The sequence below is a fragment of the Rhea pennata genome, chromosome 3 (assembly GCF_028389875.1).
Source record: "Rhea pennata isolate bPtePen1 chromosome 3, bPtePen1.pri, whole genome shotgun sequence".
NCBI lineage: Eukaryota > Metazoa > Chordata > Aves > Rheiformes > Rheidae > Rhea > Rhea pennata.
The window spans coordinates 89659705-89679324 of NC_084665.1; the positions used below are offsets into that span (position 1 = coordinate 89659705).

The 19620-nt window shown below is 36.8% G+C and overlaps 1 protein-coding gene across 1 annotated transcript in view; it reads right to left on the reverse strand.

Annotated features, from left to right (window-relative positions):
• ZNF292 (zinc finger protein 292) overlaps positions 1-19620 on the reverse strand; it is a 56606-nt gene that overhangs the window by 15083 nt on the left and 21903 nt on the right. The window contains exons 2-4 of the mRNA XM_062572780.1: positions 11643-11797; positions 11030-11108; positions 9619-9754 (exon numbers count right to left, since the gene is read on the reverse strand). Coding sequence (XP_062428764.1) covers positions 9619-9754; positions 11030-11108; positions 11643-11797 — 370 coding nt within the window. The remainder of the gene's footprint in view (positions 1-9618; positions 9755-11029; positions 11109-11642; positions 11798-19620) is intronic.

The following is a 19620-nucleotide window of genomic DNA, read 5'->3' on the forward strand; positions in this document are numbered from 1 at the left end:
TTGTGTGAATCACTTTTGTTTAATCTTTTTGACATCAACCGCTCCCTGTGACAACCATTTCCACAAGTGAGTTTTACACTGTGTGAAAAATCTTTGTTGATTTTCCCAGATCTTAATTTCATGAAACATTTCCTTGTTTTCTAAACACAAGAGAAATTTTCTGTTTTCCTTCTCTACCTTCTCTCTGCCATTCTTTCATGTAAACAACAGACTCATGATATCCCTTCAACCTTACAGTAAAATCTTGCTCTTTTCTTTAAGGAGATTTTTGCCAGTTTTTGACTATTCTAATCACTCTTTCTGAAATCTTCTGGGGATTTGCAGTTCTCACCTTTTGATACATCTTGGTAGAAACATTCATTATATTCTTCTGCATTTACTCACACTGAATTTCATTTAAATCATGCTGCCCATTCACCCAACTTGTGTTTCCTTGACTTTCAAAGTCCTGTTTGGTCTTGATGAAATAATTAAGTAAAATTAATTACCTCAGTCTACTATCTGGAACATTACTATACCTGAACATGAGATTTAATGAAAGGGAAAAAATAAAGATCATTTTGTTTTATTCTTTGCTTCCCTTCACCTCAGTTTTTGATTCATGACTGTCTTTCATTTTATCTCATGATTTCTTCTTCTGTAACTACTTATGGAGGATATTACTAAAAGACTACTCCACAAACTAAATTAGGTCAGCTGTTTTCCTTTTTATCATTCTAGCACACAGAATTTCAGGACAGAAAATATCACCTTTTGCAGAAACCAGGCCTGTGAGAACCCATCATGATCCTTCATGCATTTTAAGATTTATGGTTGAATTACCATTAAAACCAACTTGCTAGTTATTTGTTCAATATAGTGCACTCTTGTGCACTATTAAAATGATCATCCATGGCTCACTGATGTATAAGGTCATTCACTCAAGTAAGAGGTCCTTCTTCCCTCTCCATGTGGATGAGGCCATAACCAGTTCCTTACTCATGTAGGAACAAAGGGAAACCACAGCACTCTAACAGAAACTTGGTAGATGGTAAATGGCTTTTTTTGCATTTATGATGGAACATCTTCCTTCTAAGTGGCAGACACGTTCGTTTAGCATCCTTTCCAGTATCTTATCAAAAACATTTGTACTCCTGTCAACCCACAAATGACCCAGTCATTAATTACATTTAACAGTTTTAGCCTTGTTCTTCCACCTACGAGCTACCAGTAATCCTTTCACCCACAGCGTTTACTCTCTCAGATACTGTGTGTGGAACAACATTGGAACATTTTACTGTATTTTTGTAATATGATACAGGAAGACCTTAGACTTTAAGCTATACTGGTAACCCATGAGGTTTTACTCTGATTTAATATTACAATCACTACATTTAATATTTTAGAGACATTGTTCTATCTAGGAGTTCTCCATAATCCTTTCCTTTAGTGTTTACTGCTTAGTAGCCTACCTCAGATAATCATCAGAACATTTTCTGTTATCTTCTCATTAAGATATAGGAAGACCTCAGGGTTAAAGCTACATATTAGCTCGTAAGTCTTTATTCTAATCCAAATGATTAATTTCACTACAGTTAATACTTGAAAGCTCACTCAAAATACAGGTTTTAATTACATTTCATAATTGAACTATACAGTATACAGACAAAAAACGGCGCCAAGATTGAGCAAACACATCCATTGTGTACGTGTGAGGAATCTTTAGGATAAGGATTCCTGTATATTTTTACTTTTTATAAATGTATTTTAAAATTTGATGTCTATTAAAAAAGTTATTGTAGACAAATTCTTACTTAGTTTACCATAACAAACATGACTTCATAAAGTTATGAAGTACTCCCTGAGAAAGTACAGCTTTTCAGCACAATTCATTTTACCTTTAGGAACATAAAAACTGATGTATTTAATGAGAATAACGCGATCAGTCAATAGTCTGATTCTCTGAAGAATTACTGAATGCAATTTTTATGCAAAGTGCCATCATTCATTAAGATTCACAAACTACTCCATATGCAAAATTCATATAAAATTTTTGAATTAACACAAGAGAAAAAAAGGCTAGCAGATGCCTTATGACAGACTGTACTAAGAACTAGAAACCCTGGGGAGCAATCTGGGAAATACTGGGATATAGTTCTCCATAGTTCTAATCTGTTAGATTCAGATTTCCCATTATTCCCTTAAAATCCCACAGTTTGAGTCTTAGATCATATTACCAAGTAACTCCATATCAAGTCAGCAAGAACTACTATTAACTTTTATTATGGGTAATGTTTATAGCACACATGGATTAAAAACAGAAAAGGTAATCTTTAGATTAGTAGCACAAATGAGCATGAATAAGCTGTGAGCAAGTTTGGTAGTAAGATCTTTAAGGTGGACAGTCCACTTGTATGTTACACTTTGGCTGACTAGAGGCCTTGTACAGCACAAAGAAAAGAATTTTTGCCTTACTCAGAGAACTCATAATCCTACTACTCTACCCTTTGCCAATTCTTGAGTAGGTATCCTTTAATGTACCACAGACCTTTATTTCCTCTCAACCTTACTCTGACCAAGGAGGATGGAGGTAGGAGGTGAATGTACATGTGAACTATCCATCTCAAAGAACTTCAGTTACTAGTAAGTAACTTCTTTATTCATCTTCAAGTGTTAGTCCACATGTGCGTTCACACTGTGGGTGACTCTGAACTGTACTCAGTACTTTCATATTTACCTGGAGGTGGGTCTCAGAATCCTTCATGCAAACAACATCTCAGCACAATTCTGCTGAATACAGCACCAAATCCTGGATGCTTCTACGATGGTATACTGTCTGGTGAAAGGGCAAAAGAAGTTCCAGGTGGCTGCTTTGCATATACCCAGGATGAAAACACTTTAAGTGAGGCTGCTGGTATCATTTGACCTCGGGTGGATGGTGCTCTAATTAAAATACTTCCAAGCTGGCTTTTTAAGTTCAAACCTGTCTGTTTTCCACCTTGATGATCTCGGAATAGTGATAGCTGTATCTTTGAACATCTCTTCAAAGAGACACACTCAGGAGACTGCCTACCACATTCAAAACCTATGAAAAATTCAAGAACTTTGTTCCTGACATCCAGGTTTAAATCTCCAAGAGCAATCAGAATCAGATTTGAAAGAAAATACGTATTCTGGCTTTTTGTAAGATCATCTTACATCCTCTTCCTCCACACAGTTCTTCCATTCCCCCTCCATACCACCTAAGCAGGTATTAGCTACAGCATAGGTTTAGGTTTTGGACTATTTCACCATCACTGCAAGGAAATGACAGAATGGAAAAACAGATTCATGCTGAAGAGCACAAGCCACACTGACAGAAACTGAAGGCAGAAGTGTGAAAGTATACCATGTTACCATGGTACAGGCTATCACATAACCCAAAACATTTAGGTTTACTTTAGTTTTCAGTCTTAAGGGCACTAAACAATGAGGCTGTCCAGGTTTGCCACACATCTTCAAGAATGGTAAATTCCAGGTGTCAGTGAATTCAGATTAGCTACATCAATGCTGAACTCAAACTAAGGTACCTAGTAGTTCAAACAGGAGGTCAGTAAGACAAAAGGCCCACTGTAATTTGAAGAATTGAGACATGGTCTTACTTTGCTAATCAATCAGCAAAGCAGGGAAACATGAAAAATTCTTTCTTCACAAGCTATAGCTTGTAAAGTGTTCAGTGTTCTCAATGCAATCTCAGGAAGAAAACAGCCATGCAGCTGGAATCCAAAGCAGCAGCAGGACCAATCAACACAAAAATGCAATGCAATATCTGACAGCAATATGAAAACAGATGCTGAGTGCTAAGGCACATGAATTATTTACTTTCAGATCAATCAATGATCATGGCTAATACTGCTATCTTGAATTTAATCATGTGGATGAGATACTCTGTTTTCAAATGTCTAGGACATCTTTCCAATTTCCTTCTGCTTTGGTACTGGGACTGGTTGTTCCCACTATCTAAGATACATGCAAACTGGTTCACTGGTACTCCAGAGCAAAGAATTTGTTAGCAATGTATTCATAAGGGAGCTCTCAAAAGTTATATGAGAAGGTCAATACTCTGCTATCAACCTTTGCTTCATGACCAAACTGGATCATGTAACTTTGGGTGATCCCTTAAGTCCAAAATGTCCATGATGCTGTATAATTGAAACTCAAAATCTGTGCAGCACTCTTTAAAGACACAGGAGACACAGGTTTAGTTGGAAAAAGGAAAAGAAAATTCACAAGAACAAAATAGTTTATAGTTTTTGAGCATACCTTTAAGGGATAATGCTGTCCAGGAACCAGGACCTGAATCAAGAAGTTGCAGGCCCAGTCACATAGCTAGTGAGCGTCCCATTGGGTAGAGATACGGGCAAGGAGCAACAGAACTAATAAATAATAAGATCTGCATGAAACTGGGGGAAAAGCTTTTCTTCTTACTGAACTGCTTTGATGGAGCAGAAGATCACATAGGCACTCTTCAAATGAATGCAGATTCTTGACACAGTACCAAAGAGATTCAGAAACTCAAAAGGTGAAATCTGCACAACTGCTAGCATCTGTCAGGAAATCTCTCAGATGGCAGCCAAGAGCAGTGCTATCAACTTTCAATGACTACCTAGGAGGCTTATAAATGACATCTGAAGATCCTGCTGGCAATTTGGTTCCTGCAAATAAAATCTCTTTACATTCACCAGTCACAAATTACCGAAAAAAATATATCCCTCTGCTCATTAAGAATCAAAGCTCATAATTACGTGGCAATTTAGCAATACTGACAAATAAAACATTCTTATCCGAAGAGTCAAATCTCTTTTCCTTGTTTTTTGCTTCTGTAGTGATGGAGGTGAAAGAAGAACTAAGAAAGAAAGGCATGAGGTAAAGAGTACTAATTCATGGAAGACCTTCAGTAACCTGTTACCAGAGTAAGTAAACGAGACCTCTGAATTAACCTAGTATACTGGAGATGGAAAGTGCAAGAAGGACCAAAAGGGACTTTGAGGAAGAGTGAGAAGAATGTGAGGGGGAGGAGAAAAGAGCTCATTTGGACAGAAAATTGACCGCTTATTATCTGGAAGAAAAAGAAAAAAGGGGGTAAAGGGAGGGAGGCACAGTGACGCTGCTGATAGAAGTTATGCACCCAGATTCCCATTTCCAGGGTAGTCCTCCAAAACCAGAAAGACTAATACTGGCTGAGGTAGTGGAAATAAACAGAACCCAAGAAGACAGTGCTGATGTTCCACTTGTGGAAAGAGAATGATTCATTTCTTTCAGAAACAAGTTTGTGGCATATTAGTATTAAAATAGTTCCCGAAGAGGAGAATCTCTTTTATTCTGTGACATCTGCTGCACAGAATCTGGTAACTTAAGCCAGATCTCCTAACCTCCGCTGTCAGAGACAGACTAATAACAAGGACATTACCAACGTTTGGCTAGATACTAGTACTCAAATAGATGACAAATCAAGTGACTTGAAAATATTTCCAGGGTGAAAGGAATTTATACGTGTACATATATGTATGCATACATACATACATACGTATAGATTTGTGTGGGTGTACATATAAAAGCAAAGCTTTTATAGCACTGTATGAACATCTTGTAGTAATGCAATAGCATCCATCATCATCAAAGAAGTCAGTGACAGACATGCTGTTCTTGCCATTGCTCCAAACATCTACAAGTTATTTCCTCTACTTTTCTTTGAGCTCCTCAGCTCATGAATCCTGACCTAGTAACATTCATCAGAAAATTGAGTTGTGCCCAATGGAGCCAGGGGTAAGAAAAACTGCACTTAATGACAGGACACTCAGAGAACAGTCTCCCTAACATCTTAAGAAATGGGTACTCTCTGCTCATATTTTTGTGGAACCTGTGCAACAATCCATTCTCAATGCTGGGACAGGGAAAGAATAGTCCAGTATAGACAAGCTAGCATTTGCTGAAGGACAATAATCAGAAACCAAACCAACTGTGTTATGTGGTCAGTGAAATTGAACTGGGGTCTCTCAATATGTTCAAGGTCTGAATAATTTGAAAATAGGGCAATTTAAAAGGATCTGTCTCTGAAACGAAACAGACACCTCGCTGTGCTTCCTGCAGGAGACGCAAAAAGACAAACTGACCTTCAGGAGTCAACAACAGAGGCCTCTGGCAAGAGCGGATCACTGCCCAATGTTCAGCAGATATCCAGTTGTATCAAAGATCCTGTATAGGTTATAATCTATTTGGGTCTGTCCTAACTAAAACTGTCAAGACAGGAATAAAATAAAATAAAGACGAAGAAATAATTGAAAAATAGTCAACAAAAAACTGAGAGCATGGTGCAAGGTAACAATATCTCCAATCTCAACTGTTTCAACTCCAACATATGAACATTACAGTAAACATTACTAAAAGACCGAATTGATCAAATTTGACAAATGACGACATCCAGTGCAACAAGCCGACTACTTAAATAGTTGGGAACTTCTGTAACAGCAAATGATAAAGGCAACAATAAAAACAAAATCAAAATTCTTTAAGCAAAGATTACAAATATTTTGAAGTGTGTTATATGAGAGTTAATGTTGAAACCTGCCGAGAGATAGACATTCACTGAAAGAGGGCTACAGGAAGAGCCAGTGGGAGTGGTGGATTACAGATAAGAAAGTAAGCTCTCTGGGCTCTGTAATTTCGGTATTACTAAAATATCCTACAAGTTAGCAAGATGATGACAGAAAACAATGCAACAGTACAGAGGATAGCACTGCTATAGAACAGCTTATCACCTATGCAAAAAAATACAGAAATGTAATATGAGAATCTTGTCATTGATGCAAAGGGAAAAAAAATCCACAGGAAGGAAGGAAAAAAACCCAATCAAATGATTCATGTTGGTTGAATGGATGAGGGAGGGTATAGTATAAAATTGAAAGTGATGAAAGGCTATGACTAACAATCTCCAAAATGGAAACATCTCCTAATCTGCCAATCTGGACTCTATAAAGTTGAACAGAATATGGCTACAATGAGAAAATTCTGAATATACTGACAACTCCCCTTTTGTTAAAGAGAATGTTCAGTCTTCCTCAGAAAGATGAAGGGTTCTTCCTGTGCTCCCCTCTTAGAAAAGCTAAGCAAAAAGCTTTAGCAGTTTTAATAGGAGAAAACAAAATACTGCTATGTTAAAACATCAGCTCTTCCATTAAAGCACTCCAGTAACTACCTAGGATCAGCACTGGTCCCAGTCAATTAACAAAGAACACCTGGGGAGCTAAATCCTTGAAAATTCATTAAATTAAGTACTAGAAGTAAAATCCAGACTTGTTACATCTCAAAAGCATGAAAATTACTGGTACAGATGTCAAAAGCGGTTTGCCCACTGCCACTGTTACCTGGATGAGGGGGCATATGTGGCTTCCAATAGTCTGAAAACCTCACCAGCACCAAGCGCACCTATATTGATGGCTTCATCATCAGTTCCCCAGAGAACAGCACTCTCAGTCAAGGTACTCATCAGTGCCTTTAGCAGTCTTTTCCTCCTGAATACCATGTCAACTGGCACTTGGCAAAAGTGGTAGCTCTACTTTTGAAAAAAATTTATCAGGACATAACATTTTGCAACTTAGAGAAGTAGACTTGTCTATCCTTAAGACAAGTAATAACTGTAACAGGAGTCACTCATAAGAACTGTCACTACAAGGCAGAAGCATCTTCGAGTAAGTAACATTCAGGTCTAAAAGGAATTCTGTATTGTCAATAAAAGATGCTATTCAAAACCATAGACAAAATGCATAGCTACAGTGACCAGATTCCCAAGTTACAAATAAACTAAAATATAAGGCAATTAGAATAATAATTCAACCTCTCTCTTATGAGTACCTTAATATTAATAGGACTAAAAGGCGGCAGATCTGAAGCTAAATTAGAAATATTCTAGAAAAATTCAGGGGGATTCTGAGAGCAGCAAATCCGATGTCTGTATTAGATGCACAAAAAATGATTAAAAGAAGTGTCAAAATCCAAAGAGTAAGCATGACTTTTGTAAAAAAAAAAAATGTATTACACATTTATTGGACTCATCTGAGGGAGTTATAAGAATGTGGATAAGGGAGATGCAATTAATTTTCTAAAGGCCTTAAATGAAGTCCCTCCAAAGCTCTTAAAGATACCACACTCTCCTGGTATTAGAAAGATGACTCATACATGGATAAATAAAAAAAGGAGGAAAAAAGAAAACAAAGTCTCAGTAGGTTTCCTGAGGATCTGTACTAAGACTCTGCCATTCAGCTTTTTTATAAATATTTGGAAGCGGTAGAGAACAAGGTGACAAAATATGCTGATAAAGCAGGGTAGTTAGGAAAAAAAAAAAGCTAATTCTAAAGGACTGAAGAGGACTTCAAACCCTGAAGTGATGTAACAGGTGAAATTCAAAGGTTGATAAAAATCCCCAAATTATATTCATGGTGAAAAAGCCCACAATCCTAACTTTATACACACAAAACCAGGCTGTGAAGTACTACTCAGGAAGCAAGTTGGAACTCTAACAGACAACTTTAAGAAAGCACTGAAGCACTGGTTCAATACTCAATCAAAAAGAAAGTCTAATGTTAGGAAATATTATGAAAGGAGTGTAAAGGAGAATAAAGTAGAAAATAAGAACATCTACATGCTGACTGCTGAATAAGCCTTTGGTTCCCTCTATCAGAAATGGGACAATAAAGCTAGAAGTAGTTATGGAAGATCTTTATGTGAAGAACAGTTAAATAGACTAAAGACACTACAGAAAAGAAATGTAGGGATATGATAGCACTCTAACGAATCATGCCTTACTGAAAAGATGCATTCATCAGAAAACGGGAGTAATGATTCTCTTTTTACTGAACAGAGGACATCAAACAAAATAAGTAGGCACAAGGCTAAAAGGAGGCAGACAGTAAGAGGAACTACTTTACTTGATGTAAAAACTGTGGAACTCACTGCCACAGACACTTAGATGTGACAGTTCATACAGATTCAAAAACCAAGCAGACATCCTCATATAAGAAAAAAATCTGCCAAGGCTTGTTAACATAAGGACACTAGTTTTGAACTGCAGATCATTAGCAGATGAAATAATACATCAGAAAGTATCACTGTATACCTGTGCTGCTCACATATTCTCCCCCATGCAACTGCTGTTAGCCATTCTCACAATTCTGATCTAAACAAATCTTCGGTAATGATCCTCTAGGCATTTCACAGTTGAGTAAATGCCATACTAACATATTTTTTAAATATATATATTTTATTTTTTGTTTTATGCTAAGTATTTTTTGTAAATCAGTGCTGAATCTCATCCTATCATAAAGAAGCCTGTATGTCATCTCCCTTCACAGGGCTTGTAAAAAAAAAGACAAAATATCTCTAGTTATGAATATGCTTTACGTGAATTACTAACATTAAATTATTTGTATATTCTTAGGAACACACTATTTTAATAATTAAGAGAACTCTACAGGCATATTTTATTTATATATTTTATAAATTTATTACGTAAAATATATTTAACATAATATTTTTATCATAATAATATTGCAATATATTATCATAATGAGGCATATATTCCCCATACATTGTTTTAAATTTTACCTTTATCTGGATCCAACTGTTCCTGGGAAAGAATACCACACAACACTGAGTTCTTCCACACCCCCTTCTCTTGAGTAAGTGTAGTTAAAATATGTAGTTCCTGGCTGCCATGTTCCATCAAGTTTTTATGAGCCACCTGAAGGATATATTTTATAAACCAAAGTATGTTAAAAGATCAACACTTAACTACAAGTTGTTAAAATAAAAATTTAAGAGCATATGGTCTTTATATCTTATGTAAAGATAGAATAACCCAGATAAAGAGTACATCATGTACAAAGAGTACAAAATGTACATCAAAAACATCTTAATGCTCAGTCTGTATAGGTGTTATCTCTGCCTCCAGAGATGTAGGCAAAGAAACCTCAAAGACCAAGTGTCCCAAATCTTAAGACTTATTAATCAAGGCATTTCTTAAAATTCTGAAACTGAATGTTGATATAGGTGTCCCTTTTAAAATGAAGGATGAGAAAAGACTGTGGTTCACATCATGGGTTGACACCAGCAGACTAAACTATTACTAAAGGCAAAAGATTTAAGCTGCAACAACTCATCTGATGGTTACATGCAACTAAGATGAAGGCAGACTGAAGTCCCAAAGTAAGTTAAAGTAATTTCTGCTGCACTTAGATACCAGGATAATTTCTGGAAGCAGAGGGATGCTTGGAAGCAAACTAATTAAAGCCATAGAATTTTCAAGGTAATCCACAATTAACACTGGTCTTGGGGGGAAAAAAAAGTATCATCTAAATCTCTTCACTTTTTTTTGTACTCTTGCATTTGTTTTGAAGGATGTGGAACCTCCCAGCACAAAGTGCATCTCTTCAGAGTTAATCTATAGCAGGCAGTTGCTAGTAAAAATTTACTCTAAAAATCACCTCTGGATTTTCCCTGCATTTAGCCTTTTTATTTTTTTAAGCTCTAGACACGACCTCAAACTACATTACTTATGATAAACACTGAGGAACAAAACTTGTTCAGTATGCTTTTATATAGCAGAGCACTAATCCTTAATCTATTAGCGTCTTGTGGGAGATCCTGCAGTACCAAGAGATGTTTTCATTCATATTTAACCTCAAACGTACAAACAGTAAATAGCAAAGAATGACTCATATATTATTTCATTTCTAGCAGTATTAATAGACAACTATTTTAAAAAATATTAGCTTACTTCCAAGTATCTTAACATATTCCTTTTACAAGGAATATTTGGAATACTACATGACTGCATAGACAAGTGATTCGTTTGACAACTTAATTATTTCAGAGTATACAGAATTTCTAGCTGAAGGGCTTGATCCATATCACCCAATAGGAAACAAGTTTTTGGATAGACTACATACTTAATATCTTCAAGTTTCCAAACCTTTTGTAAATGCTATTAAGTCTTGATTTCATGAAGCAAACTCACCTGTACAAAAGCCTGAAATTCCTCCCACTTACTTTCAGGTAAATCAAGAGGCAGACAGAGAAGAAGTTCAATACAGCTTCTAGAAGGCAAATGAGAACAGTATTTCAGGCAACTTTTGTTTTTTAAGATGTGCAATATACAGCTCTTTCTTCCAGTAGCAAAACAGTAATTTGCTTGAAATCACAAAAAGTCACAAAACAGTTTGTTTCTTTTAAACACATAAAGAAATACTAGACACTCTTGCCAAAACTGTATTAGCAAGTTCTCTATAAAACACTAATTTGAACAAAAAAATGGATTTTTCTTTAAGTCCAACCCTATAGTAGCCTGTGTAAATAAATGCACTTTCAGATTGCATAAAGATGAATAGTAGCTGACTATTTCAAATTAGGAATGTTTGCTTGATCCAGAACAGAGAAACCCTTGGAAAGATTGCTCCATTTCCAATAACCAAAGAAATCCTTTCTCAGACACAGTAGTTCACTATGAGGAAATAAAGTGTTTTTCAGCTTATTTAGAATTTTTATAGATCGTGAACTCTACGGAGAAAGCATTTAGGCAATGAAAAGTTAATGACATAAGATTCTTTCTAGTAACTGAAAAATGTACTCACAGTGCTAAACGTTCAAGCACAAAGGCTACATTTTCACACTCAGAGGTAAGATAAGGTCGTGCTTTAACATAACTTCGGATAGCCACTGTGTACACCTCTAACAATGGCAGAGGATCTTCTGATGTTTTCCACTTTTCTGCATATTCCAGCAAAGTCTATATGAGAAGAGGAACAAACAAATCCAAAATTTAAGAATAAATTTATGTGCTTAATTTTACACTCCTCATTAATAGATTATCTTTCTTAACAATTCCATCTGTCTCCTTAAAATTAACAGTATGTTCCTCAAATGTGCCTTTTTTCCTTAAAATTTATTGTTTCGTGTAAGTCTGAAACTTAATCTCCCACTAAAAATTACTTTCTGATCACATAAAAATGTTATGATTGACACTTCTCTCCAGCCGTATCACCATATGATTGAATTTGTGTTCACATTTTCCAAATTTAGAAGCCTGAAGAGCATTTCTGGAAACATAAATACTTAGTATTTTTTTTTTTCAGACATATATAATTAAGGGACTGAAAATTCATTTCTTTGGACCCTCATCTCTACAGTTAAGCTTCTAAAGCAAGTAAATTTGAAAGTATTAGTCTCTATTTTCATTTCTCTACTTTCAGGAACTATTTTACATTTCCTCTCTTTTGCTTTCTTGCCACTGTAAGTTTCTTTAGGGTAAAAATGGTCTGTTTAAATGATCTGTCCTGAAAGGAATATGAACTAAAAGACAGCATATAAATGTCCAAGCACAAAGGCTGTATTTTCACACTCAGAGGTAAGATAAGGTCATGCTAGGTGAGAACACATAAACACCCAAAACACATCAGTCAAAAAGGTGCTTTCCTACCTGATGCAGAAATACGTAAAAACAATGATTTAGAAATAAAGCTAATTATAGCAATGCATACCTAATTCTGCAGAGATTAAATCACCACCAAAAGTACAAAAGGCTCCCATTCATTTCAGTCAGGTCCAGGGGATTTAGATACAGATATATACATTAAGCTGCAGTAGCTAGTAAGGTTCTTGCTCCAACAGAGCACATCCTTTTGAGAGCTCTGCTCTGAAGCCTGGGGCAGCTTAACAGCTTGTAAACCAACTCATACACTGCCAGTTTACAGGCTGTCATATTAAGACTGTCAGTTTTGCCATTTGCTTCTGATGGGAATAACAAGCAAAAAACTCAAGAGTAATACACAATAATTTTGGTTGGAAGGGAGCTCTGAAATAGCTTGTCCAACATCCTGCTCCATACTGGGCCATCAGAAGAAGCTGCTTAGAGTGATGCCCAGTGGAGCTGCAAGTATCTCAAAGGATGGAGATTCCACAACCTCTGTGGTAACCTGTTCAACTACCATTTATTGTGATTTTTCCCCTAATAGCTAATCCAAACTTCCTGTCTTCAAACTTACGTCTATTGCCTCTTTTGTGTCATGTGCACCTCCAAGAGTCTCGCTCTGTCTTCTCTATACCCATACACCCATAAGATTCATGAAGATAGCAATACAATTCCCATCCAGAGCCTTCTCTTCTTAATACTGAACCCTCTCGGCCTCTTGTACTTGCACTCCAAATCCCTGATCAACTTCGTGGTGCCCCACTGGATTCACTCCGGCATGTCAATGCCTGTCGTGCAGTGGAGAGCCCAAAACTGGGCAGAGAACTCCAAAAGCCATCCAAAAGTGTCCAATAAAAGGGAATAAACATTTCCAATGACCTGCAGGCTACACCCTTGCTGATACAGCTCAGGATGTCATTGGCCCTCTTTGCCACAAGGGCACACTGCTGACTCATGTTTACCTTTCTGTCCACCAGGACATTGTTTTTTTTTTCTGCAGAGCTGCTCCCCAGCCGGTCAGCTCCTAGCCTCTACTGCTGCATTGGGTTATCACCTCCCACATGCAGGACTTTGCATTTGCCTTAGATGAGCTTCATGTCAGCCCACTCCTGCAGGGTGCTGAGGTCCCTCTAAACAGCCCTTGAGCACATGACTGCTCCCACCAACTTGGTCTCATGTACAAACTTCCTGAGGGTACACTCTGTCCCAAAATCCAGCTCACTAATAAAGAAGTCAGAGAGTGTCCCAGTACCTGTCCCTGAAGGATGCCACAGGTAGTCAGCCACCATCTAGACTTCGTATTACTGATCACAAGTCTTTGAGCCCCATGGCCTAGCCACCATATCCTGCCTGGTAAGTTGACAATTCCATGAATTTGTCTATAAGGATACTTCCTGAGACCATCTCCAGGGCCTCGCTGAAGTCAGGTAAACAACATCTGCTGCTCTCCCCTCATCCACACAGAACCAGCTATTTCATCACACAAGATTAAGTTGGTCAATGTGAAAACATTTTACATAGCTCATACTGCCAAGGTCCCTTAGCTAAACCTACATTTCTCCTTTTTATTAATTTTAATGGTAATTAAAACAATTTTGACAATATTGGTTCAATTCTGACAGTTTGGTCTGGTCAGGAAAATGAGAATTCTCTCAGAGCCCTCTGGAGAAAAAAGCTCTGCTACTATAGAATCTCCTCATACACAAACAAAAAGCATAAAGTGGTTATAAACTCATTTTAATACATATGTTTTATTTTTAATATGTAAATATAACATTTTTAATGAGTATGTTATGCCTGCAATATAATGCAACTCAAACTATAAAGTCAAACCTTAAGCAAGTTGTCTCTGGGTTTATACATTAGAAAATAAAAGCAAAAGAATATTAACTCTTCTGGAAAAACAAGACACACTAAAAGACAAGGCAAAACTATGTTTATTCCAGTCTTCAACTCTACAAAGTTTAGCATATGATAAACTGTATACTAGCTCACCCATGTTAATATCTGTACTGAGCCAGCTAGCAGCACTAAAAGCATACTTAAAATTCTCACATTTGGCTGTGACTAAAATAAATAACCTCAATCAAAATTTCAACCGTATTATACTGAATCAGGAAAGTGTTTATTGTGGTTACTCTCAGTCACAATACTGCTGCCAGGTTACAGCACAGACAAAACACAGATTAAGGGTATCCCAGTCAAGGACATTGCAAGAAAGCAAGATGCAGCTTTTGGCAACTGGTTACATTAAAACAGATTTTAATTTAAAAGGAAGTCTTAATACACACTCACTTGAAAAAACAAAAGCTATGTACTCCACCTTTCTGCCACTGTAGAAGATAGCTTCTGCAGCATCTCATGCTCCCTACTGGAACTCTGAATCTGACTGAGAGACTGTCTGTTTTACTATAACAACATGATCTTCTTCTAAAGGTAGTAAGAAAGAAGAATATGAAAGAAGAGCTGGCAAAGGAGGAGTGGACAAACATATTAACAAACATCTATTTTTGTGTACTTGGTAATTTTGATCAATGTGCTAGAATGTGCTAGATCAGAACAAAGCAGTTTGCTTCACAGAACCTCAAAAGAAGCTTCAGCAAAAAGTCTTGCTCTTCCCAAATACTCACATAACTAGATGTACTATGATTTCTAGTATTGTTTCTGCCAAAAATGACATGTTTAAGGATGCCAGCAGTAAAGCAGCAAAGCTGCAGAACAAAACAGTGTATAAAAGTATACCTTACATCCTTCACTCTTTGGGTCAAGCAGCAATTGTTTGGGCAGAACAGCCAGTGTTTTCTTCCCCCAGTCTAGCTGATAAAAGTACTCACATTAAGAGAATGTAAATGAAAAGCTTTAGCTTTACATGAATGCCATAGTCTTGCACAATAAACCACTTCTCGTTAAATTCATACTGTTCCCTTCTTCTTAGGGATATAGTACAACAATCAGTCAGCACCTTTCACAGAACAACAGCATATAAAATCTCAAATAAAAATCATAATTGCTTAATCCTTTTTCTGTAAAGGATAAACTTTTTATCTTAAATGTGATGTGCTCAGATGCGACTTATTTTTGCACTGAGGAAAACAACACACAATGCACTTTTTGTTACAAATCAACATCCCAGCTTTATTAATTTTATAGTTGCTTGAAAGAAACAATTCTCCCTCCAAGGTGAAAATACGAAAGCAAGCTACTACTGATATTATCAGCAGAAGAGGGATAAACATGGTAATAAAACATTCAGTGTAGTTTACTGTTCCTATGGATTCTTAAATAAGATAGGAAAATTCTCTGCATTAGTACGGAATGCTACCCAGCTAAAACAGTGAGTGAGCTCCATCTAACTGGAGACGGGTATTTAATGATGTTGTTGTCATCACAAATGGCTCTCTCTTTCTGATTAATTTGAAACAATGTACTTCTCATTTTAGACTAAGTATCTGACAAATAGTAGCTAACAAACTAACAAACTACTAATAAATAGTAGTTAACAACAGATCAAGACAGTAAGAAGTTTCATAAATTGCCATTCGGTTTTGTCTAGCTGATGTCCAAAACCACCAAAGCTGACTTGGCCACCATAAAAACTGCCAAAAAGCTCCTGTCAGTAAGATAAGTACATATTTAGGAAGCCAATACATCAAGTCATGAATCCTGTTTAGTATCAGAAACACATTAGGTTTATCTGTTAATGACTTAATGTAAACTTCATTTTGAATGTATGGCTCATCTGCCTTTACTTGTGTCCTCTTCAGAAATCCACATAAAGAAGCATGATTAATGCTGGCTTTGACATAGCGAAGGTCATTTCAGAATCAGCTACCAAACCAGGACAACACATCCTTGAAGCTGCGAAGTGCTAAGTTGAGTTGAGTAGGGAAGAAGAAAGTGGATGAGGAAGGAGAAGGAAATGGGACAATGGGTCATTTGAGAAGCATGATTGAAGAATTATAAAAGAGGATTCTTGCTAGTTGTTGCGAGGACAGACAGCAACACTTACAACATGAAGAAGAAACTAGCTGCCCCAGTAGAGACAAAGATTCAGAAAATACACCTTAAAAGTGTTGGTGGAGACCCATAAAAACTGGATCAAAAGATCTCTTTTGTAGGGGAGCAGAGCCCTTACAAGGAGTCAGCATGCTGGGAAAGCCCCAAATAGCCAGTGGCACAACCTTATCAGAGCAAGGGAGAAGACTGAAGACCACAGGCCCAGTATGACAAAACCCTAGTGGAATTCTCCCAGGTAATTAAGAAATTTACAGAAATATCAGCCATATGGTAAGTACCAGAGAATTGGATTGAGGAGGAATTATAAAAAGCATTTGCAGAACCCACGAAAACTCAGTCAACACTATTCCAACCTAAGTCCAAACTAATGAAGATAAACTGAATCAAATGAAGTTCAATTTTGAAAATATGAGGTTCAGGAGTAGTTAATAAAAAACAAAATGGATACAACCTTTCAGACTGGCAAATTCTCAGAATCCACCTAACAAAAATTATCTGGTACGTTGGCGAACTGTTATGACTGGTAACATCCTTTAAAAGGAGCATCTATGGATGCAAACACATTGTATAAAGTATACAGAAAACTTTGCCCTGTAACACAGTGGCTCTAATTGCAGCACTAAATAGCACTATTTTTATCTCATGTATGTAGATCAGCCACTTCCAAATCATTACATGAACTATATTAAGTGCTTACTCCCACCACACCCTCTGAAAGTATTCCTCAGTATGACAGACTTGCTTGTCTGGATGTCCCCAAACTGTACATATAGCATTACCACCATACAAAGAAAATCAAATTCATTCTTCTTTGCTTAATGAATCATTGTTGTGCTCCGTTTACAACCACAAAGAGAAAGAATTTTATCCCCAGCCCTGGGCCTCGTTAAGTTATTTATCTTCCTAGTCAGGACATGCTTGTTAATCAAGCCAAGTACTGTATTCAGAGTACAGAAATAAAATTTTGTTTATCTGTGAGATTAAAATTGCATTTTATTTCAGCTGCGGTTTACAAAGTGAAGAATGCTCAAATATGGAATCATGTCAATTTGTACAATAAAAATCAATACATATTATATATGCAATTTAAACTGTGGAAAATATTTAGCCATGGGTAATGTTCAGACAATACATTTTATCTCCTTCAATCTTTTAGTCAGAATGCTTATATGAATGTTTGCAGTAACAGAGTACCCAATGGATGATGCTTTTCTACTTTCAAAAATCACACAGAGCAACATTCTTTGCTAAAACTGTTGCTATAATACCAAGGCTATGTTGAAACTGTTTCATATTAAATGTAGGGATTATTTACTATTAAGTGCAATTTCACATGTACAGTACACACCTAAATGTTTCTCATCTCTTAAAATCAGATTCTTGCCCTTCTTAGACAACTGGGTAAAAGCATGCTGACTTGAATATATGAATGTGTTAGAATAGGCCTGAAACTGTTATTTCCATTCCCTTTCAAGCACAAGGAATTATGAAACAAGGCAATGACAGCGGACGGACAGGTAAACCGTATCTCTTGAGTCATTCCAGTAATACACTATTTAAGTGACAGTCTTCGTGCACATCCACACCAGAGATGTCTACGCAACAAGCCTGCTATAACCCGGTTATTTGGAGGTGTCCCTGCAGGGATTATCCCTGCAGGAATGCTCTCTATCAAGTCAGCTTCTGCACTGGGCAAGTAATGAAAAAGCTCCAGGTGAACACACAGGTTCAGAAGCAACATTTTTCAGTGAGATCACTTTGCTGCACAGCAGATTAGGTCTCCCAAACACTACTATGGCAATGTGATTTAATATGCCATGCCAGGAATAATGCGCAGCCATAAATGGACCTGTATGGAGCATGAAAGGTACCCACAGAGGCAACAGACATTATGACAACAGAACAAGGAACACTTTGAATGGGAATGCTACAAGACTTGCATACAAAGAACATCTACATCAATCGTGTGCTCAGGAATGGCTTTGTGCAATCTGACCAGGTCAGCTTGCCACAACTGCAGGTCAAGGTCCTCTTGGGTTTCACTTCCCATCTCTGGGTAGAAAGTCCATCAACTTAGGGGTTGTTAGAGGAAAATGCCAAGAACTCAACATCAACAGATCTCCAGTTGTGATGGTGGAAGATGTAGTAGTTTGAGCAAAAAAACTGAGGTACTGCAACAATGAACAATTTAGGTGTGTTGTCTGTAAAGTATTTCTATAATTCATAAGATTTATTTGAGTCTTATGGTTCTTCTGTAAGCAAACTATTCCTTTATTTCTAAATCCAACATTATCAACTCTTCAGAAAAACTGAGACAACCATAGCTGAGTTTTTTTGGCTCATACACCAGCTGAATAAAGTTCAGAACTGAGCTTCACATCATCTGAAAATTTTATATAGCTAAATTATATGCACTATGGTGTATAAGGAGTTTAATTTTAGTAATGCTGAGTAAGGCAAATTAGAGTCATATCATCTGAAGAAATATATACTTGTTTGGGGAAGAGAAAGGGGCTTTGAGATGTCTATCGGTGCTGGGGACAATAAGAAAACATTTACAATAGCAGGAGATAATTTGCAAGTTGCAGCTTCTTTCATGGACTCTTAAATTTGGCATGTTCTGAAAACATGTTGCATAGGATCCAAGGGAATTCTTGCCAAGATGTTATATGAATACAAATGAAGATCATGTTTTGTATTTGAGTTATGTCAGTGTTCCTGCTTTCTCTGATTAAGACCGTTACACTGTTAAATACCTAGCATATCAGCAAACCAGCTAAGCCAAGTTCAGAATCTTTCACTTGAAACTGCCTAGAATCAAGACTCATTTGTGTTCTTTAATTTTAAGCTAGACAATTTTCCACCTGGCAATGTGACCGCCAAGTATCTCAGTACAGGAACAGAGCCTCCGGGTATAGTAAGTACTAGTTCCAACAAAGTTATAGGAGTTTTGATAGCTTACATCACACAATTTGCCCCTGTGTGAATGTGGATACACGTTATTTTAAAATATGAATATTATTTAACTCTTGATATCATAGTACTTCATAATTAAATTATTTTTTTGGTTGACACTAAATCAAATGCCATCTAGACTTTTGGCATTTTGACGAATTTCCAACCTC